At 39.7% G+C, this 26,279-nt stretch overlaps 1 protein-coding gene across 1 annotated transcript in view; it reads left to right on the forward strand.

Moving 5' to 3' along the window:
- FBXL13 (F-box and leucine rich repeat protein 13) overlaps positions 1 to 26,279 on the forward strand; it is a 221,782-nt gene that overhangs the window by 134,282 nt on the left and 61,221 nt on the right. The window contains exon 14 of the mRNA XM_064383138.1: positions 8,172 to 8,255. Coding sequence (XP_064239208.1) covers positions 8,172 to 8,255 — 84 coding nt within the window. The remainder of the gene's footprint in view (positions 1 to 8,171; positions 8,256 to 26,279) is intronic.

Consider the following 26,279-nt stretch of genomic DNA (forward strand, 5'->3'; position numbering starts at 1 on the left):
CCACAGACCCCAGTGTATGTTGCTCCCCTCCCTGTGTCCATGTGTTCTCATTGTTCAACACCTACATATGAGTGAGAACATGTGGTGTTTGATTTTCTGTTCTTGTGTCAGTTTGCTGAGGATGATGGTTTCCAGGTTCATCCATGTCCCTACAAAGGACATGAACTCATCATTTTTTATGGATGCATAGTATTCCATGGTGTATATGTGCCAATTTTCCCTGTCCAGTCTATCATCGATGGGCATTTGGGTTGGTTCCAAGTCTTTGCTATTGTAAACAGTGCTGCAGTGAACATTAGTGTGCATGTGTCCTTGTAATAGAACGATTTATAATCCTTTGGTTATATACCCAGTAATGGGATTGCTGGGTCAAATGGAATTTCTATTTCTAAGTCCTTGAGGAAGTGCCACACTCTCTTTCACAATGGTTGAACTAATTTACACTCCCACCAATGATGTAAAAGTGTTCCTATTTCTCCACATCCTCTTCAGCATCTGTTGTCTCCAGATTTTTTAATGATTGCCATTCTAACTGGCGTGAGATGGTATCTCAATGTAGTTTTGATTTGCATTTCTCTAATGACCAGTGATGATGAGCATTTTTTCATATATTTCTTGGCCTCATATATTTCTTCTTTTGTAAAGTGTCTGTTCATATCCTTTACCCACTTTTGAATGGGCTTGTTTGTTTTATTCTTGTAAATCTGTTTTAGTTCTTTGTGGATTCTGGATATCAGCCCTTTGTCAGATGGGTAGATTGCAAAAATTTTTTCCCATTCTGTTGGTTACTGATTCACTCTAATGATTGTTTAGTTTGCTGTGCAGAAGCTCTGGAGTTTAATTAGATCCCATTTGTCTATATTGGCTTTTGTTGCCAATGCTTTTAGTGTTTTACCATGAAGTCCTTTCCTATGCCTATTTCCTGAATGGTTTTGCCTAGATTTTCTTCTAGGGTTTTTATGGTGTCCAGGTTTATGTTTAAGTCTTTAATCCATCTGGAGTTAATTTTAGTGAATGGTGTCAGGAAGGGGTCCAGTTTCTGCTTTCTGCACATGGCTAGCCAGTTTTCCCAACACCATTTATTAAACAGGGAATCCTTTCCCCATTGCTTGTTTTTGTGAGGTTTGTCAAAGATCAGATGGTTGTAGATATATGGTGTTGCCTCTGAGGCCTCTGTTCTGTTTCATTGGTCTATATTTCTGTTTTGGTACCAGTACCATGCTGTTTTGATTACTGTAGCCTTATAGTATAGTTTAAAATAAGGTAGTGTGATGCCTCCAGCTGTGTTCTTTTTGCTTAGAATTGACTTGACTATGCGGGCTCTCTTTTAGTTCCATATGAAGTTTAAGGTGGTTTTTTCCAGTTCTGTAAAGAAGGTCATAGGTAGCTTGATGGGGATAGCATTGAATCTATAAATTTCTTTGGGCAGTATGGCCATTTTCACAATATTGATTCTTCCTAACCAGGAACATGGTATGTTTCTCCATCTGTTTGTGTCCTCTCTTATTTCATTGAGCAGTGGTTTGTAGTTCTCCTTGAAGAGGTCCTTTACAACCTTTTTTAGTTGTATTCCTAGGTATTTTATTCTCTTTGTAGCAATTGTGAGTGGCAGTTCATTCTTGATTTGGCTCTCTTTAAGTCTGTTATTGGTATATAGGAATGCTTGTGATTTTTGCACATGATTTTGTATCCTGAGACTTTCCTGAAGTTGCTTATCAGTCTAAGGAGATTTTGGGCTGAGACAATGGGGTCTTCTAAATATACAATCATGTCACCTGCAAATAGAGACAATTTGACTTCCTCCTTTCCTAATTGAATACCTTTATTTCTTTTTCTTGCCTGATTGCTCTGACTAGAACTTCCAATACTATATTGAATAGGAGTGGTGAGAGAGGGCATCCTTGTCTAGTGCCAGATTTCAAAGGGAATACTTCCAGTTTTTGCCCATTCAGTATGATATTGGCTGTGGGTTTGTTTTAAATAGCTTTTATTATTTTGAGATACGTTCCATCAATACCTAATATATTGAGAGTTTTTAGCATAAAGGGCTGTTGAATTTTGTGGAAGGCCTTCTCTGTGTCGATTCAGATAATCATGTGGTTTTTGTCTTTGGTTCTGTTTATGTGGTGAATTACATTTATAGACTTGCGTATATTGAACCAGCCTTGCATCCCCGGATGAAGCCTACTTGATCGTGATGGATAAGCTTTTTGATGTGCTGTTGCAATCGGCTTGCCAGTATTTTATTGAAGATTTTTGCCTCTATGTTTATCATGGATATTGGCCTGAAGTTTTCTTTTTTAGTTGTGTGTCTGCCGAGTTTTGGTATCAGGATGATGTTGGTCTCATAATATGATTGGTGAAGGTTTCCCTAACACATTTTATTTATCCTTTCATCAATTGACAGGCATTTGGATTGTTTCCACTTTTTTCTTTTCTTTTTAGTTTACACATAATAATTGTACATATTTATGGAATGCAGACTGTTATTTCCATATGTGTAATGATGAAATCACAGTAATTAGCATCCATCACCTCAAACATTTATCATTTCTTTGTGTTGTGAGCATTAAAAATCCTCTCTTCTAGCTTTTTGAAAATAAACAATAAATTATGGTTAACCACATTCACCCTACAGTGCTGCAGAATACCTGAACTCATTCCTCCCATCAAACTATAATTTTGTAATCGTTAACCAAGCTTTCCCCATTCTCCCTCCTTGCTGTCTTTCCCATTCTCTAATACCCACAATTGCACTCTACTTTTCCTTAGCTCCCACGAGTGAGGACATGTGGCATTCATCTTTCTGTGCTTGTCTTATTTTGCTTAACATCATGTCTTCCAGTCATCCATGTTGCTGCAAATGACAGGATTTCATTCTTTTTTGTGGCTGAATAGGATTCCAGTGTGTATAATACCACATTTTCTTTATCCATTTGTCTGTTGATGAACATTTGAGTTGATTCCGTATCTTAGCTATTGTGAGTAGTGCTGCAGTAAACATGGAAGTGCAGGTATCCCTTTGATATACTGAGTTCCTTTCCTTTGGGTAAACCCAGTAGTGAGATTGCTGGATCATATGGTAGTTCTGTTTTTATAGAAATCTCTGTACTCTTTTCTTTAATGACTCTATTAATATATATTCTCACCAACAGTGTGTAGGAGTTCTCTTTTATCTCACTAGCAGCGTTATTTTTTGTCTTTTAGATAATAGCCATTCTAACTGGGATGGGATGATATCTCATTGTGGTTTTGATTTGCATTTCCATGATGATGATTTTTCATATGTTTGTTGACTATTTGTATGTCTTCTTGAGAAGTTGTTTGGAGGTTCGAGCAGGGGAGTGCTGCTACTTGTATAACCCAGACCAATAACTCATCCTCCTCTATCAAGGCTGGTTATCCTCTTTGACCGAGCACACAGCTTTGGGAGGGACACACATGGAACAGAGAAGGAGCAAAGGGACACCTGCCTAGCCAGCCAGGTCAGCTAAGTCAACCCTGGTGATCAATGGGGTGGCAGATGTTGCGGTTGCATCACCCTCACTTATGTCTTCCTTTGAGAAATGTCTGCTCAGTTCCTTTGTCTCCCTTTTATCAGATTATTTTGCTTATTTGCTGTTGAGGTGTTTGAGTTCCTTGTATATTCTGGTTATTAGTCCTTTGTTGTATGACTAGTTTACACATGTCTTCTCCCATTCTACAGGTTGTCTCTTCACTTTGTTGATTGTTTCCTTTGTTGTGTGTAATCTTTTTAGTTTGATACCATCCCTTTGTCTATTTTTGTTTTGTTGCCTCTGGTTTTGAAGTCTTAGCCAGAAAATATTTGCCAAGATCAATGCCCTGAACCATTCCCCCTGTGTTTTCTTCTAATAGTTTTATAGTTTCAGGTCTTAAGTTTGAATCTTTAATCTGTTTTGAGTTGATTTTTGTATATGGAGATATAGGAGTCTAGTTTCATTGTTCTGCATATGGATATCAAGTTCTCCCAGCACCATTTATTGAAAAGGGTGTCCTTTTTCCCAGTGTATATCCTTGGTGCTTTTGTTGATGTAAATGTATGGATTTTATTATGAATAATGCTGCTATAAACATTCAAGTACTTGTCTTTGTGTAAACATACGTTTTCATTGCTTTTGGTTATAAACCTAGGAGTAGACTTGCTGGGTAATATTATAACTCTGTTTAATTTTTAAGGAAATGCCAGACTGTTTTCCAAAGTGACTGACTCATTTTACATTTCCATTAGTAGTATATGAGGGTTGTAATTTGTCCACATCCTCACCAACACATTTTATTATCTGTATTTTAAATTATAGCCATCCTAGTAGATATGTTGTGGTATGTCATTATACATTTGTCTAGTGGCTAATAATGTTGATCAATTCGGTTTTTAGGTCATATGTTTTAATGAACAATTACAGTGATGAGACATGGCATTCCATTTTAATATTTTAATTTTTAATGATTTTGAATAAAGTAGTAAAGAGCATATATGCTGTTAAATATCATACTTAGCAAATGCACTTCATTTACAGGTCATCTTTTTTTTTTTTTTTTGGAGATGAAGTCTTATTCTTGTCACTTAAGCTGGAGTGCAATGATGCGATCTCAGCTCACTGCAACCTCCACCTCCTGGGTTCAAGTGATTCTCCTGCCTCAGCCTCCCGAGTAGCTGGGATTACAGGTGCCTGCCACCATGCCTGGCTAATTTTTGTATTTTTAGTAGAGACGGGGGTGGGGTGTTTTACCATGTTGGCCAGCCTGGTCTCAAACTTCTGACCTCAGGTGATCTGCCCACCTCGGCCTCCCAAAGTGCTGGGATTACAGGCATGAGCCACCGTGCCCGTCCACAGCTCATCTTAAACAATTCTAACTTGACTGCATAAAAGTGAAATCTAAGTGAAAACTTCAGAGATAGTTTCATAGGACAAATTTTCTATGGGATATTAAAACATACTTAGCTATTATCAAGTATATGGCAAAGAGACAGTCTTTGCATCTCCTACTTGATATTTGTGTTCAAACAATTTGGATTCTATTGGGGAATATCTAAACTCTTCCAATTCTTTTAACATGAATAAAATAACATCCACATCTGGAACCCAGACCACATGTGATGGCTCCACAGGGTTTGGTCAGACTTTGTTTTGAAACAAGGAGGCAGAAAACATAATGTGTTACTAGCAAAAGAATCCACAGTCACAATAAAATTGAAAGAATGAGGTTGCATAGAAGAAAAAAATATCCCTGAAGAAACTGGAGAAACAAATGAAAACTTATGAGACAGGAATAAAGTCATCATAAAATAAATGCAAATGAAAGTTTTTAAAAAGTTAAAAGAATTCACAGAGTGATTTTACTTTGAAGTGGTATCCAATACCATTAAACAAAATTAGAAATCATAGTTTAAGCAGAGCCTTAAATAAAACACATTTTACTTAATCCAGACTTTTTTTTTTTTTAATGAAAATGCCCAATCTGTGCATTAGGAAGAAAAAAAACAGGATATAATGTTTGCATAGCCCATTTTCAATTGTGTTCCAAATGTTGTATTTAAGATCAATAAAATATAAACCAATCCTACAAATAAAATATAAAAAGGACAAATCTATGTGTCATTTCTGGTATTTTCCCTGCCAGCTAGCCATGGAATCATAGAATGGGGGAGAAAAAACAACTCTGCTCTTGTCCACCTAGTGTAGGAAGCACAGTGTATGGGATTATGTAAAAGTAATGTGATACTGAATGAAAAACAGGAGGATGGCATCAATAAGCCACATTTGTCAGTTCCTTATCTGAGTGTTGTGCCAGTAAATTTGGGGAAAAAGTACTGAGAAATGGGACGACACAATCACACATAAAAAAACCTAAGGGCTGAAAGTGCAATCTGTTTTTTAAATGAAAAAATCTAAGATTTTTAACCTGGAAAAGAAGTGGTCTGTTACTGAATGATTATCTGTCTCTAGGCCTTTACATAAAGATCTGTTCTCCTACAAATCACTGCTCAACGAAATAAGAGAGGACACAAACAGATGGAGAAACATTCCATGTTCATGGTTAGGAAGAATTAATATCGTGAAAATGGCCATACTGCCCAAAGTAATTTACAGATTCAACGCTATCCCCATCAAGCTACCAATGACCTTCCTCACAGAACTGGAAAAAACCACCTTAAACTTCATATGGAACCAAAAGAGAGCCCGCATAGCCAAGTCAATTCTAAGCAAAAAGAACAAAGCAGGAGGCATCACACTACCGGACTTCAAACTATACTACAAGGCTACAGTAATCAAAACAGCATGGTACTGGTACCAAAACAGAGATATAGACCAATGGAACAGAACAGAGACGTCGGAGGCGACACAACATATCTACAACCACCTGATCTTTGACAAACCTGAAAAAAACAATCAATGGGGAAAGGATTCCATGTTCAATAAGTGGTGTTGGGAAAACTGGCTAGCCATATGCAGAAAGCAGAAACTGGACCCCTTCCTGACACCTTACACTAAAATTGACTCCAGATGGATTAAAGACTTAAACATAAGACCTAACACCATAAAAACACTAGAAGGAAACCTAGGCAAAACCATTCAGGGCATAGGCGTAGGCAAGGACTTTATGACCAAAACACCAAAAGCATTGGCAACAAAAGCCAAAATAGACAAATGGGACCTAATAAAACTCCACAGCTTTTGCACGGCAAAAGAAACAGTCAATAGAGTGAATCGGCAACCAACAGAATGGGAAAAAATTTTTGCAGCCTACCCATCTGACAAAGGGCTGATATCCAGAATTTACAACGAGCTAAAAAAGATTTACAGGAAAAAAACAAACAAGCCCATTCAAAAATGGGCGAAGGATATGAACAGATACTTTACAAAAGAAGACATACATGAGGCCAACAAACATATGAAAAAATGCTCATCATCACTGGTCATTAGAGAAATGCAAATCAAAACTACATTGAGATACCATCTCACGCCAGTTAGAATGGCGATCATTAAAAAATCTGGAGACAACAAATGCTGGAGAGGATGTGGAGAAATAGGAACACTTTTACACTGTTGGTGGGAGTGTAAATTAGTTCAACCACTGTGGAAAACAGTGTGGCGATTCCTCAAGGACCTAGAAATAGAAATTCCATTTGACCCAGCAATCCCATTACTGGGCTTATATCCAAAGGATTATAAATCGTTCTACTATAAGGACACATGCACACGAATGTTCATTGCAGCACAGTTTACAATAGCAAAGACCTGGAACCAGCCCAAATGCCCATCGATGATAGACTGGACAGGAAAAATGTGGCACATATACACCATGGAATATTATGCAGCCATTAAAAAGGAGGAGTTCACATCCTTCGTAGGGACATGGATGAACCTGGAAAACATCATTCTCAGCAAACTGACACAAGAACACAAAATCAAACACCACATGTTCTCTCTCATAGGCGGGTGTTGAACAAGGAGAACACATGGACACAGGGAGGGGAGCACTATACACGGGGGTCTGTTGGGGGGAGGGGGGATAGTGGGGGGGGTGGGGAGTTGGGGAGGGATAGCATGGGGAGAAATGCCAGATATAGGTGAAGGGGAGGGAGGCAGCAAATCATACTGCCAGGTGTGCACCTGTGCAACAACCTTGCATGTTCTTCACATGTACCCCAAAACCTAAAATGCAATTAAAAAAAAAAAAAAATGATCTGTTCTCTTCCTTTTCAAGGGATTAATCATTATAAAATGAGCTAAAGATTTTTAGATGTTTTGGTTAGGCATAAATAAAAATATATTAACAAATAGATTCTTTATCCGCATGAACTGTCTTCAAAATAAATTAGTAAGTTGGATTTGTTTATATTGATTCAGATAACATTTATCTGGAAACAAGTGGCAAGATAATAACCTACTAAGGAGTTTTCTGGCTCCGAGATTCCATGAAACCTTTTGTAAAACATTAGAGACAACTTGAAAATTTTACTTAATGATATTGCCTAACCTAAGTGATCTTATGCTTTTTTAAGTGTAAATACATATGACAACAGCTAAAATTTTTTAGATTTCATAAATTTTTTTATGTTGTTAATTTGTATACATGGTTATTGGAACTATATATTCCATACTAAATGATAATCACAAAATGATCTTTATATTAAATATTTTTAGGATTTGAATATACTTTCCGGACATAAAAAATTGAAGGAACTTTCTGTATCTGCATGTTATAGAATCACTGATGATGGAATTCAGGTAAGATAATTAAGATCTTCTGTTAAAGAATTAAGATTGAATTTTTTTAAAAAAATTATTAATTCACTTTATTTCTTATTCCTATCTTTTTTTGGGGAACAGGTGCTCCTTGGTTACATGAGTATGTTCTTTAGTGGTGATTTGTGAGATTTTGGTGCACCCATCATCTGAGGAGTATACACTGTACCTAATCTATAGTCCCCAAAATCCACTGTATAATTAATTCATATGCCTTTGTATTCTCATAGCTTAATCCCAGTTATGAGTGAGAACATACAATGTTTGGTTTTTCCATTCCTGAGTTACTTCACTTAGATAATGATCTCCAGTTCCATTCAGGTTACTGTGAATGCCATTATTTCATTCCTTTTTATGGCCGAATGTATTCCATGGTGTATTTATACCACAATTTCTTTAACCACTCATTGACTGATGGACATTTGGGTTGGTTCCCCAATTCCGCCTTTGCGAATTGTACTGCTATAAGCATGCCTGTGCAAGCATCTTTTTTGTAAAATGACTTCTTTTCCCCTGGGTAGATACTCAGTAGTGGGATTGCTGGATCAAATGACAGTTCTACTTTTAGCTCTTTAAGGAATCTCCACACTGTTTTCCATAGTGGCTGCACTAGTTTACATTCCCACCAAGGAGTGTTCCCTTTTCACTGTATCCCTGCCAACATCTATAATTTTTTGATTTTTTGATTATGACCAGTTTCGCAGAAGTGAGGTGGTATCACATTGTGGTTTTGACTTGCATTTCCCTGATCATTAGTGATGTTGAGCATTTTTTTCATATGTTTGTTAGGCATTTGTATATCATCTTTTGAGAATTGTCTATTCATGTCCTTAGCCCAATTTTTGATGGGATTGTTTGGTTTTTTTTCTTGCTAATTTGAGTTTCTTATAGATTCTGGATATTAGTCCTTTGTCAGATGTATAGATTGTGAATATTTTCTCCCACTCTGTGCATTGTCTATTTACTCTGCTGTTTGTCTCTTTTGCTGTGCAGAAACTTTTTAGTTTAATTAAGTATAAATTGAATAAATTTTGTGGGTCACAATAGAAAAAAAAGAAACCGGATTGGAAATGTAACAAAACATATGTGATCTTAGTTGAACCAAGTTCTTCTCTGGGCTCTTAGTTAGGTCTCCACAGCCAAAGTGATTGAGATTTATTTTCCCATTTTTGCCTGTCTACTCTCTCCCTTCCTCATGTCCGATTCAAAATAAACAAGGACATTTTACATGGAGAATGATGAACTGCAGTGTGGTAAAATTATTCTCATATAAACAAAGTATTCTGCAGATAGAAATGTCATATAATCTAATCATGAAAGTTGGGGGAGTTTGAAAAATTATGCCAGGTACTCAGCAATTGGGAACTTAAGCTACTCAGACATACTTGCTACCATCCTTTATAAGAATGGAAAGCATAAGATAAGTAATTGGCTAGGATAAATGATTACATGCTCAATTGATTCTTCAAGAGCTCACGAGAAAAGTGAAATTCCTAAACCTAATCTTGAGTGATGTCAAGCGGGAAGTCATAAAGTACATATTGTGAGCAAGGCACAGTGTAATTTTTTTCATCACTTTAAGCATATGAATATACTGTTAGAAAAAAAACCCAAAGTCATGTGTCATACATGTATTGAACAAGAAGGGAAGCAATAACCTAGGAAGTAGGAACAGAGAGAGAGAGAAGAAGAAGAGGAAGAAGAAGAAGGAAGAGGAGGAGAAGGAGGAGGAGGGGGAGGAGGGGGAGGAGGAGGAGGAAAGGAGGAAAGGGGAAGTGAAAAAGGAGGAGGAGAGGTGAATAAGAGAAAGAGGAGAAAAGGAGGAGGGGAGAAGGGAAGGAAAGGGAAGGGAGGGGAGGGAGGAAGGAGGGAGGAGGGAAGCAGAGAGAGAGGGAAGAAAGAGAGAAAGAAAAATTTTGTTTTTGAGATAAAAGGGTTTGTCCCACAAGTAGGAAGATAATGCAATAATAGCTGAGAAGTCCACAAAGCACGGCAAACCTGAAGTTATCTCTGTCAATTTGAAGTAGACTTTCCAAGAAGTTTTTATCGTGACTAATGGGAGAGTGTTAAAATACTATCCCAACTAGTGAGCTGTAGAGGATTCCAGGTCAAAAGATGCTCTAGACCTCTAGCATTGAATTCTAGACTTCTGGAGCTGAAAGTCTTAGAAACATCTAAACCAACTCCCAAATGTTAAGGTAGTAAGAATAAAAAATTACCTCAAAGGCCAAGACGGCTTAAATGACTGGCCCAAAGTCTTATACCTTCTCAGCAAACTAATTCAGTAACAGTTTTATGGAAGTGAAAGGTAGAAATGGAGAACTGCTCTTCTATATTGTTGATTGACAGCTTAACAGCTTAGTGAGAAAAAATGTTTTCAAATTATTTTTGCTGTTTCTCATTGTGTCTGAACAATGTAATTATACTTAAGGGAATCTGCTTTAAGGAGAATTAGTATCACCTAATGTCAATTTCCCCCAATTTTAGACCAGGGGTACTAATGTTCTAAGAAGTCCCTAAGAAATCTGTCTGGTAGTATATTCAATAGTATAGAGTTAAATAAACAAACATAAAACAAATATTCCAGAGAGGACTAGAAACTTCCGTATTGGAATTATTGTAACTCTTTAATAACAAAAAGGGTTACAAATAATTTAGATGTATGTAACCTACTAAGAGAAAAAGCCAAAAGATTGCTCTAAATTTAAACCATGATTGACTTGCTGCAATTAACTTAAGGGTTAAACATACATTTACACAAAGCTTCATCTATAAATATGATATAGTCAGGCTTTCAAAAGATCTTTGACAAGGTGATAGACCAGAGAAAACAGTTTAAAATATTAACATTTCTAATACTGGGTTATAGTTCTCATATGGTGATCAATTATAATTGACCAATTTAGAAGTATCAAAACCCACCATGGTGATGACATAGCTTCTTAATATGCATCCTTGATTAATTTTGGATGCCCCTCTCATCCTTGGGATGAAGGAGTATTGACCAAAGTTTGATGTTCAGTATCAGGAGATCAGTGTTTTCTATCATTTTTTTTTGATGCTGTGGAGCCTAAAAATTGTACTATTTTTAGGTGCTCTGAGACTGTAGATGAAAGCATTTACACATTTGCTAACTATATGACCATACACTTGGGTTTTGGCATATCTTTAAAACAATTTAATCTTTTAAAAACTGACATGTATTTCTTTTCAGTAGTCTAAAAGATTAGTTGTTCTACTCTAGTCCATGAAAAAGAAATTTTCTTTTTTTTCCCTTTATTTTTTCTAAAAAGACAAACAAACCAGGATACGTGTGCAGAATATGCAGCTTTGTTACACAGGTATACATGTGCCATGGTGGATTGCTGTACCTATTGACCCATCCTCTGAGTTTTCTCCCCTTACCCCCACCCTGAAATTTTTCTTTTTCATCATTCCTCATCCCTCTTTTTCTCCTCCCTGCTTTTGATATGCATATGTCTGTGTGTGTCTGTGTTGTGGCTCCAGTTTTACCTCTTCCAAGGTTCATACTTCTGGGCATGTGATAATGTTTCTTCAGCCCAATTATTAAGTCCCAAAAGGGAACAGACAAAGCAGGGGGAGAAGAAAGTGACATACAAGCTGATCTCACAATTCCTAATCTGGATTTAAAAAGAGAGGGAAAGAGAGTAAAATAAGATGTTTAGATTATCCACACTTTATCAAGAATGCTCTCTTGTTACTTGGAAAAGGTAACTATAGGAGAGATTCTGTTTTAAGCACAAGACATTGAAAACTTATACAGTACATAATTCACTTAATGAGAAAAATTAATACAGTTTTCACCCTGGTTAGGTTTTGCAAGAGTTGTGAACGTAATAAGAATAAAAAATTACCTCATTTTAGTGTTTAGTGGAAACCACAGCACATGCAGAGTCAGTGTCTGGAGCCTCAGATGTGTTGACTTTTAGGATCTGGCTTTAATTACTTTCTCCAACTTTAGTTCTTTTCTGAGAACAACAGACATTCAATGATTATGTTACACTAAAATTATTTGGTGCTCTTGAAAGTCATTTTGGAGAAGATGTTTGATGCAGCTGTAACTGAGCATTTCTTAAGAAATCTTTTTCTTGAGCATTTTATGAAGTCAGTTAAATAACAGCCAAGTATGGCAAAGGAATTGGCTTAAATGTAGTGTTATGCTACAGACATATTAGAACTTCCATCTTACTAAGTTTTTTTGATAGAACCAATGGAATAAATCCAATTGTTTATTCTGGTTGCTTTTCATACTCTTAATCTAGTTAGCATTTCTCATTCCCCTTTCCTAGAATGAAGCATAATATAAATACATTTATATACTATCCATACACATGAATGTATATTTTTATGCAGATTATCTTTAAATGAAAATCTTGCAGCTAGACAAAAATTTCTAATTATTTCATTGTTAGTAGGTTGAGGTAGTTAAGAAATGGTATTAACAGGAAAAAATCAGGTTTCATTAGGATGTACCACAAGGACTGACAGGTGTGTATTCAGTGAAAGTGTGCATATATGTGTGTTTACATGCAAATATATGTAAATGTACATCTACGTCTAGTATATGTGGGTAAATTAAATATATGTATACACCTTGGTATATATTAGATCATATACATATTTCAGTGTGTATGTGTATTTATTACACCCAAATTGTGTATAGATAGATGCCATATGATTATATATTTCTAGGCTAAAATGAATACATGATGGTCAATATTCAAAGCAAGTAATAAAAATTGGTTTGTTGGCTGGGTGCGGTGGCTCACGCCTGTAATCTCAGCATATTGGGAGGCCAAGGCGGGTGGATTACCTGAGGCCAGGAGTTTGAGACCAGTCTGGCCAACATGGTAAAACCCCATCTCTACTGAAAATACAAAAAAAATTAGCCAGGCATGGTGCTATATTCCTGTAGTCCCAGCTACTCTGGAGGCTAAGGCAGGAGAATCACTTGAACCCAGGAGGTTGAGGCTGCAGTGAGCTGAGATGGCACCACTGCATTCTAGCCTGGGCAACAGAGACTTCATCTCAAAAAAAAAAATTGGTTTTTTAAAGAATTACCTTTTTGTCTATTTTTTATTTTAAAAATTAATCATCCATTTAAATGACAAAGCTCTTTTTTCCTATGGAAGTGTATGGATAAGCTCTCTGATAGTAAAAGTAATAATATAATATAGGGAATGTGGGCCTAGCTGTCAAAAATCCTAATTTTTATTCCAATTCTGCCTCTTACATGGGCATATTTTCTTAAGCAATTCACTTACCCCACAACAATGCATTGCCCTAGAGTGACTACAGTTGTGAAGCAGACAGGAGCTTGCACACTAGAGCAGGGGTAGGCTTTTTTTTTTCTGTAAAGTTTTGAAAGGTCAGGTAGTTTCTATGTTAGGTTTTGCAGGCCATACAGTGTCTGTCACAACTTCTCAACTTTGCCATTGAGCATAGAAACAGCCATAGAAAATATGTAAACAAATGAGAGTTGCTGTGTTACAATAAAACTTTCTTTATGAACACTGAAAATTTGAATTTCATATCATTTTCATATATCACAAAAATATTATTGTTCTTTTGCTTTTTTTTCAACCATTTAAAATATGTAAACACCATTCTTAGAGTGTAGGCCATACAGAAGAGCTACAGGTTAGCAGGGTAGCTGGACAGCCACCATTGGCAAGCATTGAGCCTGTGGCTGTCATAAGCAAATGCTCTCTGTGTAGTGTACCCTGCAGCCTGGTGGGCTGGCTGTGCTCACATAGGTGGGGCCTGTGGCTGCTCTTAAGTTCAGGTACTTTGGTCATGTCCATTAAACTTAAGAATGAGTCTTATGCTTCCTTAGTACAACGCTAGGATATTATTTGCAATTAGCAAGTTGGAAAGAGCTTAGATGATTAATTAGGCTACTCTATACCTTCATATAAGATCATGCTCAAACCATCTCATTTCAGATTAATTTTTTTTCTTGGAGATGAAGTCTTGCTCTGTTGCCCAGGCTTGTATGCAGTGGCATGATCTCGGCTCACTGCAACCTCCGCCTCCCAGGCTCAGACTGTTTTCCCACCTCAGCCTTCCAAGTAGCTGGGATTACAGGCACGTGCCACCATGCCCAGCTAAGTTTTGTATTTTTAGTAGAGATGGTGTTTCACCATGTTGGCCAGGCCAGTCTTGAACTCCTGACCTCAGGTGATCTGCCCGCTTTAGCCTCCCAAAGTGCTGGGATTACAGGCGTGAACCACTGTGCCCAGCCTCAGATTAATTAATTTTGTGAAAATGTGACATCTTGCTCAGTGATTGAACACAAAACATTTTGGATTAGACTTTCTGTGTAGGGGATATGGATAATCTGTTTGGTTTTTGAAAACAGAAATCACTAGACATTTTTTTTTTAAATGATGAGGCTAGATCTAGTGTGTTAGGCATATTTATAAACAGAAAAATTCAATACTATGTGGTGGTTGTCAGCTAATATCAATTTGGCACTTACTACATGTCAGGCCCTGTTGTATTTCCCATGTGTTAATTTCCTGCTTTATGAGGTAGGCAATACTTTTAATTCTATTTTACAAACTGGAGGTTCCAAGAGGTTAAAAACCTTTCCCTGATACATGAAACAAGCACATGAGCTAGTGTATAAAATGTCTAATTCCAAAAGGATGCTTTTAGTCATAATGCTGTGATAAAGACATGTAGGAAGCTATGGGAAGATTCAGGTGAGGTACCTAATCCAGCATGGGAATACCAGGCAAGTTTATCTGTCAGAAAAATCACTTTAACAAGGAATATGGAAGTTAGATTGAAGAACAGAAGGGGAAAAGGAGAGCTACGAACAGTGAAGGTAGAAATATAAGAGGTTCTTGTTATAGTCCAGGGGTGAGAGGATAGCAACCTGAACAAGGGAAGTAACAGGGAGGCTGGGGAGAAGGAAATGGATTAGAGAATATTTAGATAGCAAAATCTATGAAATTGTTGATAGTTTGGATGAGGCATGAATGTGAAGATGTGGTCAAAGACGATGTCCATGCATCTGACTTGGCTGCCAGGAATGTTGGTGGTTTCCCCACTTTCAAGCCTTATGAACTACCTAGTCCAAAATACTGAACTATTCAGTATTTTGGCACTTACTGTTGCCAAAATTTCTCTTCAAATATGTGTGTGTGTGTATATATATATATATTTATATTTATAGGATATATATATATATTTTGATCTCTGTCCACAGTCCTGGCACAGAGCTCCTTAAAGGCCTTGTAACTTCCTGAGCAGTAGGGGTAATGGTATCTTTTGTTCTAATATTTGGTCTTTGGCCATGGTTCCTGATGCAGAAATCCTAATTCCTTGGAGTTTCCTGGGTGTATATTCTGTTCTAGTGGGTGACTTTTGGTGATTTCTTGGTTGGGGACTGGTCATCAGAAAGGCCAGCCCATGATTAGAATCTTGGAACTTTCTGCTCCTTTCCCCATTGTTTGGAAAGGGGAGAGGGGCTGGAGATTGAGCTAGTAATTGATGGTGTCCACATGATGAAGCCTCCATAAAAATCCATGAACTATAGGGTTTAGAGTACTTCCAGGTTGGCAAGCACATTCATATGCCAGGAGAAGGGTGCACTCCAACTCTGTTGGGGCAGAAGTTCCTGCACTCAGGACCTCTACACCTAGCCCTATGTATCTTTTCATCTGGCTGTTCATTGGTATTCTTTATTATATAATAAACTGGTAAACATGTTTCCCTAAATTTTTTGAGTTTTCCTAGCAAATTTTCAAGCCCAAGGAGGTAGTTATGGGAACCCTAATTAATAGCTGGTCCATCAGAAGTCCAGGTGACAACCTGGGACTTGTGATTGGCATCTGAAGTCTACTGAGATTGAGCTCTTAACCTGTGGGGTGTGTGCTAACTCCAGTTAATGTCAGAATTGAATTAAATTGTAGAACACCCAGCTGATGTCATAGACTTGGTCGGTGTGTGGAAAAACCCACACATCTGGTATCAGAAGTGAATTGTTCTGGAAGTATTGACAGTGGTGTGACTATAGAGAAAAAAAATCTTCCCCCTCTCTATATGGCATGATTTTGTCTGTGTTTCCTCTAAGCTCTCTTCCCTGCTGCACTCTTAGGACAGAGTCTTTTAGACATTCTCCCACTCTATCTACAGGCTTGTGGCAGCTGCAGGCAGGCTAAGGGAGCTCTGTTGGAATTTGTTTTTACTCTATTTACAAGTAATTTGAAGGTTGTATTGTTCTCTTAATTTTAGTAATGATGAACGTATGGGTCCTGTGCAGTTTTATTTCTTTTCTCTTTATATTTTATGGTTTGGAGGGGAGGCAAAGATTGAGACTTAGATAATTGTCATTGTTCTCCAAACCCAAACATAGCTCACTCTTATCTTTTATTAACTATAAAAGATAATTAATAAATGACTCTGAAATTAATTATGAAAAAGCATCTCTAACAGAGACAGTCATCTCTTTTTAAAGCCTTGAAACCAGAATGCAGTGGGTAGTATTTATAAATACACAAAGAAGTCTGTGGTAGTGGTTCAACCTCATCTGCTCTCTTGTCTTTTCTGCCTGGCTTGTGGCTTATATTCTTCACCAGCTGGTTTACTAATATCTTACAGAGGCACCATTGATGAATTTTAAGTATGTAACTAGGTCAGCACCCTGTTCTCTGATGATCACTTAGGTATCTGACTTTGGCTTGTGGGATATAAACAGCAGTTAGAGATACTAGAACCTCTACTTCTCTCATTGTCCTCTTCAGCTTCCATCTTTTTTGAGACCTTCAATTTTGCTCTAGCTGCTTCACCACTTGATGTTTTAATTTTAATTTTTTTTTATTAAGACAGTCTCACTCTGTTGCCCAGGCTGGAGTGCAGTGGGGCGATCTCAGCTCACTGCAACTGGAGTGCAGTGGGGCGATCTCAGCTCACTGCAACCTCTGCTGCCTGGCTTCAAGTGATTCTCCTGCCTATACCTCCTTAGTACCTGGGATTACAGGTACCCACCACCACATCTGGCTATTTTTTTTGTATTTTTAGTAGAGATGGGGTTTTGCTATGTTGGCCAGGCTGGTCTCAAACTTCTGACCTCAAGTGATCCACCCACCTTGGCCTCCTGAAGAATTAGGATTACAGACATGAGCCACCAAGCGCAGCCCTTCTTTAAAAGCAGTGGCAGGCTTTCTTTTTTCTTTTTTTTCTTTTTCCCTTGAGTTAGAGTTTCACTCTTTTTGCCTATACTGGAGTCCGATGGTGTGATCTTGGCTCACTGCAACTTCTGCCTCTTGCGTTCAAGTGATTCTCCTGTTTCAGCCTCCCTGGTAACTGTGATTACAGGCATGTGGCACCACACCCGGCTAATTTTGTATTTTTAATAGAGACGGAGTTTCTCCACGTTGGTCAGGCCTGACCTCAGGTGATCTGCCCGCCTCAGCCTCCCGAAGTGTTGGGATTACAGGCATGAGCCACCACACCTGGCCTACCACTTGAAATAACATGTTGCTTCTCTCCTTTAATCTTCATAACCTCTTATGACACATTCTCTTAGATTATAAACTTTTGATTTTTAAAATTTGCCCTTGAGTAACATTTATCTTGATTTACAAAAAGAAAGGGAGGTAGAGGAGGAGGGATTCAGGATAAGGGACCGGGAAGAGCTGTGGCCATGTGGCACAATCATAAGCTACTTCATATTTGGGAGAACAACAGAGCAAGAGCCATTGCTGTTCATTTGACTTTCGATCTGACCCAGGAATGTTCAGTAAGCTGAGTGTCTCCAGACATAATCTAAGTGGAAACTGAGGGTTCAGAGTTCTGAGTCTTGTACTCTGGATTATCTGTGCTACGGAACTGAAACCCCTAGAATTTGTATGGGACATCTACATGGATGCTCAGCTCAGAAAGGCCCAGGAGAACCTACCTTATTCAGCAACAGTCCAATCAAAATCTTCCTCCCCAAAATGATCTATAACCAGCCTGTTCTGGACATTTCTCTCAAGAGTGTAAAAAGGGTTGAGTTAATGTCCCCTAAAGCAAGAACTGGATTACTCTCCAGTAACTCTCTTCTTATCTTAAATACTTACTTTGAATCACTAAACTTCCTAACTAGTTATAAATGTTGTTTGCGCAAGATTCCCATCAATCATTCTCATCAGTTGATAGACTCCACCCCCTGGTGCTCAACCAAAGTTTATTTTGGTAGCCTTTGACACATACTGACTTGTAATGCCAAAGATGGATTACATGTGTTGGCTCCATATAACAACAATTTTTTTTAAAGAAATCAACATCGATTTCTATTTGGTTTCCAAGATTAAATCATTCAGAAATTATCAAAACATGAGATTTCAATAACTCCACCTCTTCTCTAGGGATACAGTTGTGTTTATGGTTCACAACAGAAGCAACAGAGGACTCCCTTCCAAAATGACTTTAATCATTGGCCTTTGTTGCAGCAGAAGCTCTGAAATGTCTTGTATGGGGAGGTGGAACATCCAGATTTGGATCTTTTATCTCTTGACCATATTGCTCAGCAGAGTCTCTCTTCTCATCCAACACTCCAGTTTATGATTAGGAAATAATTGGCTAAACTGTCTGTGATGGAGATTTCAGAGGGTCTCTGGTTTAGAAGTGTTTTACAGGGTATTGGGAGAGGAAACTAAGGAATTCCTCTAGTAGAATGAAGGGTAGTGGGGGATAGCTGGTAGCTTGTGGAGAAAGCAGCCCCCACAAAACCTGGAATAATTAAGAGTTTTACTACAGAAATCTGTGCTGCATGGCTATCCATGCCAAGGATGGTTTCCTAAACTTTGTAATAGAACAACATACACTGGGAGACCCAAGACACCTGGAATCAACTGGGAGTCACAGATAAACTCTTGCCAAGATAGCCAGGCATTATTCTTTCTTCAAAGCCTGTGAGCAAAAGAAATAAACTCAGTATTCTTTGTAGCTTCTGACACCAGTGTGTTTCTAATTGTGGAGGCAGTTCAAAAGAATTAGAAATTTGCTACACTTCAAAGGATGTGGGATTTGACAGCTTGTCAGTTTCCCATTGTCTGTAAGGTTCCGAGGGATACTGGAGTCATAGGTACTATTTTTCTTGGCTGAAAAACAGCTGAAGCTGAGAACACCCCACACCAGTCCTGGCTTCTTGCCCACTCCCACTGGGGAAGAACTACTCTCAGACAACTGAAGCACTGCTGAACTTGCTAAATGAATGTGCACATCTGTTCTTTTCATGTTGAACATCCACAGAGTAGAACTAAGAGAGAATGTGTTAAAAGGAAGGTAATCCACAGGAGCCCTCTCCCACTCTTTAAGCTGCCCCTGGACCATTAGTTTATCCCATGTAAGATGAAACTTGCCAAAAGTTAAACAAAACATGTCAGATTGTCGAAGACAATAATAAAAAGTAGGGAAAATAAACATCGGAATGTATGCTTCTTTTGTTTCTTAAACCTGTGTTTAGGTTTTTGACATGTTTTTGATCCCTCTTCTCTGTGACACACCTGGGCTTTGCTCATTGTGCCTTGCCTGACATGAACCAAGTGCCTGTGGCATGTCTCATAGGAGCTATGATTTCTCCATGTTATACTTTGTATTAATCACCTTATCAATTCCAGTTAAATTTGGTTCATTATATTTCATCATCCTAAAGCCCTCATCACATACATCACAGATAGGCTCGTTCCATGATTCCTTTTGTTCACAGACAAAAACCAGGGTCTTGTGTCTTCCAAGTGCTTTTGGAATACACATTTTCTTTTTATCTTCTAATAGACCTGTGAGATAGGTAGACAGTTATTTTCTTTCTCCTGGTATACAGGAAGAAACTTGAGGTTAAATAACTTGTTCAAGGTCACATAGATACAATTTCAGATTCCAGTTTTTTTCCACTAGACTGGTTGCCTCCCTTGATTAGATCACCTCTTATTCTATTATGTTGGCAAATGGGAGGTGAAAGCAGTACTGATAATAGTTCATGAGCTCATTATTTCTTAGAAATCCTTAAATGAAAGAGGCCATAGGATGGTGTGACTGTCCTTAGAGTAAACATTCTGAGTTGTCATTTTCTTTGCAAAGACCAAGAACAAAAAGTGAGGTGGCTGGCTGTGCAAATAGACACCCATCAACTCTTTCAGGCTGATTATTTTAGCTTGAGGAATTCCCCTGCCTTTTCTGTCCCACAGAGGACCCTGGATGAGTGCCAGGTAATTGGGCCACTAGGTATCCCTTTTCAAAATAAACTTAAAGAAATGAAAAAAGTGTGAGTTATGCCACAGGCAACAAGAAAAATATCTGGTTGCCCTTTGGGTAGTCCAACCCTAGCTCATTTTTATTTTGGAGGTAAAATCTAAAACCTCAAGCTGTTCTAAAATTTTTCTCAAAAAATTCCAGTTACCACATATAATTTACAGATATTTTGTTTTGGTCTTTTCCTGGTTATCCTTCCTTTTGGTTTTCCCAATATACATTTTCTTTCACTGCATACCCTTTCTGTTCTTTAATTTCTTCCCATTTGACTTCTTTTTATGCATCTGTCACATTTTATATGTTAAAAATAATTCCCTGGCCAGGTGTGGTGGTTCACACCTGTAATCCTAGCACTTTGGGAGGCTGAGGCAGGTGAACCACAAGGTCAGGAAATCAAGACTATCTTGGCCAACACAGTGAAACCCTGTCTCTACTGAAAATACAAAAAATTAGCTGGGCATGGTGGCACGTGTCTGTAGTCCTGGCTACTTGGGAGGCAGGAGAATCGCTTGAACCCTGGAGGCGGAGGTTGCAGTTAGCCGAGATTGCACCACTATACTCCAGCCTGGGTGACAACACGAGACTCTGTTTCAGAAAAAAAAAAATTGTCTTATATTTACCAAATGCTTAGGATCTGTGCAGCCAGTAAGCCATCTAGATTTACAGGCAACCAAAGGTGTACTGTTGGATAGGTGCCTCTAGAGAAAGGAGGTATTCCAGCAAATGAGCAAAATTTTTTTGGTGTGACAAGAAAATATTAAAAGTTCTACAATGTTATTTAGATTTACTTTTTATCTCATACATTTTATTTTTGTATGTTTAAATATGTAACATATATTTGAACAGTTATATGCCTAAATAATTTACAAAGTACATTAACATACATTTATTGAAAATGTATGCTCAAAATATTTTTACTGGGCCAGGCGCAGTGGCTCACATATGTAATCCCAGCATTTTGGGAGATTGAGGTGGATGGATCCCTGAGGTCAGGAGTTTGAGACCAGTCTGCCAACGTGGTAAAACCTATCTCTACTTAAAAATACAAAAATTAGCTGGGCATGGTGGCACATGCCTATAAATCCAACCAGAGGCTGAGGCACGAGAATCTCTTGAACCTGGAAGGTGGAGGTTGCAATGAGCTGAGATCATGCCACTGCACTTCAGCCTGGGTGACAGAGTGAGACTCTGTCTCCAAAAAAAAAAAAAAAAAAAGATTTAATTTTTTTTTACTATGGTATTCATGATTTTAAAAATTTGGCAAAGAGAGCCACAGAGAAGCAGTACATACAAATAATAGTACTAGCTACTGTCTACTGACTGCTATGTGCAAAGGACTGTTCAACTGCTTTATTCATATTAAGTCATTTAATCTCCCCAACAACTCTATGAACTAGGTGCCATATTAAGCTACTACTGTGTTATTCCCATGCCACACATGAAAGTATTAAGGGGTAGAGAGGTTGGGTAATTTATCCAGAGACACAAAACATATCATGGGAGGATTTGAACTCCAGCCAGTGGGCCCCCACAATGTGCTCTTAACCAACCCTGTATGCTGCCTCTGGTGGTTATTAAACAGAGTGAGAAGGAGGACTGGGCTTAGTATACTGAGGGCCATCTATGGAAGCTTATTCTCCTCACTCCTGTGCTAAGAAGCGTTGTTCATTCTGTAAGGTTTGTTCTTGGGTTCTTGCCGTGTTTATAATGAAGAAACTGAGGCCAGCACGAAGATAATCCTATGCGAAGGAATTTATTCAGGCTCCCAGGTGAGGTTCTGCGGTCCGGACAGGAGGGGCCAGAGAAGTCGCGTGGACTCCTCTCAGGCACGGGGTTTTATAGGGAGTAGAGGCATTTGATTGGCTGTGCCCAAGGTGAGTGGGACAAAATGGAGTGGAGTGGGACCCGGATGGAACAAAATGGAGGGGAGTGGGGCCCAGATAGGACAAAATAGTAGGCAGGAAGACAAAATGGCAGACACAGGGTGGGGCCTGCAGAAGACAAAATGGCAGGCACGGAGTGGGGCCTGGATAGGACAAAGTGGTAGGTAGGGAGTGGGGCCTGGATGGGACAAAATGGTATCGGGTAGGTCCTGATGGTGCTTTTTTCCCAGGCTCCCGGTGAGGGAGGTGTGTCCGAGCTCCCGGAGAGGGAAGGGGGTGTGTCCGAGCCCCCGGCAAGGGAACCAGCCTTACATTCCGACCTTTTGATGATAGATAGAGGGCGCCCCTCTTTCTGACTACTTCCTGCTGAATAGGGGCAAGGTAAGGGGGACAGGTCAGTTGGCTGGTGCCTCGACTGAGATGCAGACGAAGGGATGAAGCAGCATTTGGTTAACAGCCACTCGTCCAATTTCTCGCATACAAGCTTGTAGGAACCTGAGAAGAAAAGGGGTCGTTAGTAAAAGCAAACAGATTACGATGATAGGAGTGATGATGGGGTTTAGCCAGGTAAGCATAGGATGCCACCAGCTTAGGGACAAGACTCCTGTATTTTGCTTTTTATGGAAGTCTTCCTGGAGTCAGTGGAGAGTGTTGATGTTCTCCTCTACTAGGCCTGATTCATTGATGTAGTAGCAGCATTCTTCCTGGAGAAACAGACAGGTACCTCCTTTTTCTGCTGTTAGCAGGTCAAGGGCCCATTGGTTTTGGAGAGTTACCTGAGCTAGTGATGTGATTTGTCGCTGGAGGGAGGCTAGAGGAGTGGCTGACGCTTCAATGGCTACACAGTTTGTCTTCCGGTTGAGCAGCTAAAGTGACACTGTAGCCCATTGCTCCGCTTCCTATTCCAGCGGCTACTAGAGATGATGCTAAAGAGAGGCCGACTACTACAGGGAGCAAAACAGCTCATTTGTTTCAGTGAACAGAGGGAGGAGGCGTAAGGAGGGATAGGAACTCGGCCTGCCCATATGCCTTCAACTGTGGGACCAGAGTAACAGGTATGCAAGGGGAGGAAAGGGAGGCATTTACAACCTTGGTTAGGGTCCCATTACACCAGAAGTATCCTCCTGGAGGTGCATAGTGGGTGGATCTTACTTTTACAGTTGTGTTGCAGCTGGGGCTGTCAGTTATTCCGTAGCAGAGAAAGAGATCCTGGGAGTGTGCTTTGAACAGTGGGATCCCTGTTAGGGTGGTGTCGTGTCCCGTAGGTGATCGTGATAGGTTGAACTCGGTCCGGAGGGGAACTGTGGCTAAGGGGGATTCATTGAGGGAGGCACACAAAAAACAATTGATAAAGTTTATGGCTTCAGTTAAACTTAACATATTAACACCTTGCTGTACTAGTGTTAACCAAGAGAAAGGTTGGGGGTTATTGCTCGAGGATTCAAGTTGGTTAGTTAAAGCAGCCTCATTTTGTAAAATGGTGTTGCCTAATCAGCTGAGTCGGTCTACCTCCACTGGCACGATGCGGGAATAGGTTTAATATATTTGCCATGTACCACTGGGGTGGCTATTTGTAAACCTGGTGTATATTTTACCTGCAATTCCCTTTTCCCATCAGTCGTGCCAGGGGTCACGAATAGTAAGGGACACCTTGCCTTGGTTGTCAATGGAAAGTACTTCACTTTTTGGGGTTTTATGCATGACACAAGAGGCATACGGGCATTCACCAAAGATAGCACTCCACTTGTGACAAAAATTCTTGGTTTGGTCATACAGAAAGCAGAGGCCAAAGTTATTCTGAGAGTTCTTAATAGTATTGGCCTTGGACTTTGGGAACTTGAATTTTATGGGGGATTTGCAATCTATGGGCTGGCAATCTACTTGAGCAATATATTGGGTCTTAGTACTGGGGCCTTGTTTCCAGGATTCCTGCAAATAGAACCACCAGGCATAGAAGGGACTGGCCTTAAGGGGAGATATTAGAAGTATTGTTAGGAGGAGGATTTGAAGGGTTAGGAATTGATGGGCAAGGGCCACAGGTGAGGCAGAGGCGAGTGGGACCCAGGGGTTTGGATTTCCATTGGTCATCTTGAGGTGCCGCCTTAAGGTGGGACACATGATACCATGGGGTGTGACCTAGGAGCTTGGCAGCCGTGGGGATGGTTAGGATAATGATGTGGGGTCCTAACCACCTAGGCTGCAGAGATCCTGGCTGGAGCTCCCAAAAGAGAACACTGTCACCTGGCTGAAGGGGTGCTGCCGGGTGCGAGTCTCCAGGCCCTGGAACAATGGGGAGAGCATGATCTGCGTGCTCCCTGAGTAAGTGGTGAAGGAGAGATAAATAGGGAAGGTAGGTGGCTAGGGGAGGTGGTTGCACCGGAAAATTATGGGAAACCAAGAAGGGCTGGCCATACAGCAACTCATAGGGGCTAAGGCCCATTGGTTCCCGTGGGGTAGCTTGGATTCGAGCTAGAGCAAGAGGTAGGAGAGTGGGCGAAGAGAGTTTTACCTCAATAATCAGTTTAGCCAAATGGTCCTTGAGGATGCCATGGGCCCGTTCGACCTTACCCGATGACTGAGGGTGGTAGGGGATGTGTAGTTTCCAGGAGATGCTGAGAGACTTGATGACCAGCTGGACTACCTGGGCTATGAATGCTGGACCATTGTCTGTCTGGATGGTGACAAGTAGGCCAAAGCGGGGGATGATCTCTTGAGTAAGAATGGAGGCTACCATGTCTGCTGTTTCCCGAGAGGTTGAAGACTTCAACCCAACCTGAAAAGGTATCTACAAAAGTTAGGAGGTAGCAAAATTTTCTGTGAGTGGGCATGTGGGTAAAATCAATTTGCCAATCCTGGGCCGGCAGGTTGCTGCACATTTGGTGGGTGGGAAACTGCAGCTTTAGGCTTCCCTGAGACGAGACCTTAGAGCAAGTGACACGTTTTGTGTATCTGCTTGACTGTCTGTTGTAGGCCTGGTGAATAAAAGAGGGGTTGTATAAAGCGGTACAATGCCTTGGGCCCTATATGTAAGGATTGGTGTATTTCGGCAATGATTTTAGGAGCCTGTTCCCATGGAAGGGCGATATTATTTAGGAAGATCCAGCCCTGGTCAGACTCGGTTTTAACCCTTTTATATAAGGTCCTGTCTTTCCGATGGCGAGTACACTGGCAACGTGGCTGTGGTAAGGAACAGGACCAGAGCGGGAGCTGGCCTGGTACTGGTTAGAGCCTTTGCTACCACATCTGCCCTTGTATTGCCCCGAGAAAAGGCATCCTACTGGGCCCAGTGCCATTGGCAGTGGATGACCGCAACCTCTTTGGGCAGCATCAGAGCTTGTAAGAGGTTAGAGACTTGGGTGGCATTGACTATATTGGGAGGGATAGGGGGTTGAATCAGGAGATGGAGGAACTGGGGGGGATTGTTGCACCTTCATTATCACCCTTATTATTACTACTGTCATTACTACAAACTTTATCATCACTACCTTTAGCATTATTACCTTTACCATCACTACCATTACCATTATCACCATTACCATAACCTTCATTATGATCATCACCACTTTCACCATCATCACCATCGCCTCAGTCATCACCTACAACATACCTTCATCATCACCTTCATCATACCTTCATCATTACCACTTTCATTACCACCACCATAATTAACAGTCACCTTCATCTTGAGGGCCTGAGTCGGTTAGTTAAGGTGGCCTTATTCGGTAGGTCCATTGGGGAGGCGATGTGCCTCAAGGGTGGCTGAATCTGTAACTACTGCATAGGCTGCATAGGCCGCTTTTCGTTACCCCTCTGCTGTCACTATTGAACTCCCATTTACAAAAAAACAAGGTTTGGG

The sequence above is a fragment of the Aotus nancymaae genome, unplaced genomic scaffold (genome assembly GCF_030222135.1).
Source record: "Aotus nancymaae isolate 86718 unplaced genomic scaffold, 86718_ANA_hifiasm-v0.15.2.pri h1tg000002l, whole genome shotgun sequence".
NCBI lineage: Eukaryota > Metazoa > Chordata > Mammalia > Primates > Aotidae > Aotus > Aotus nancymaae.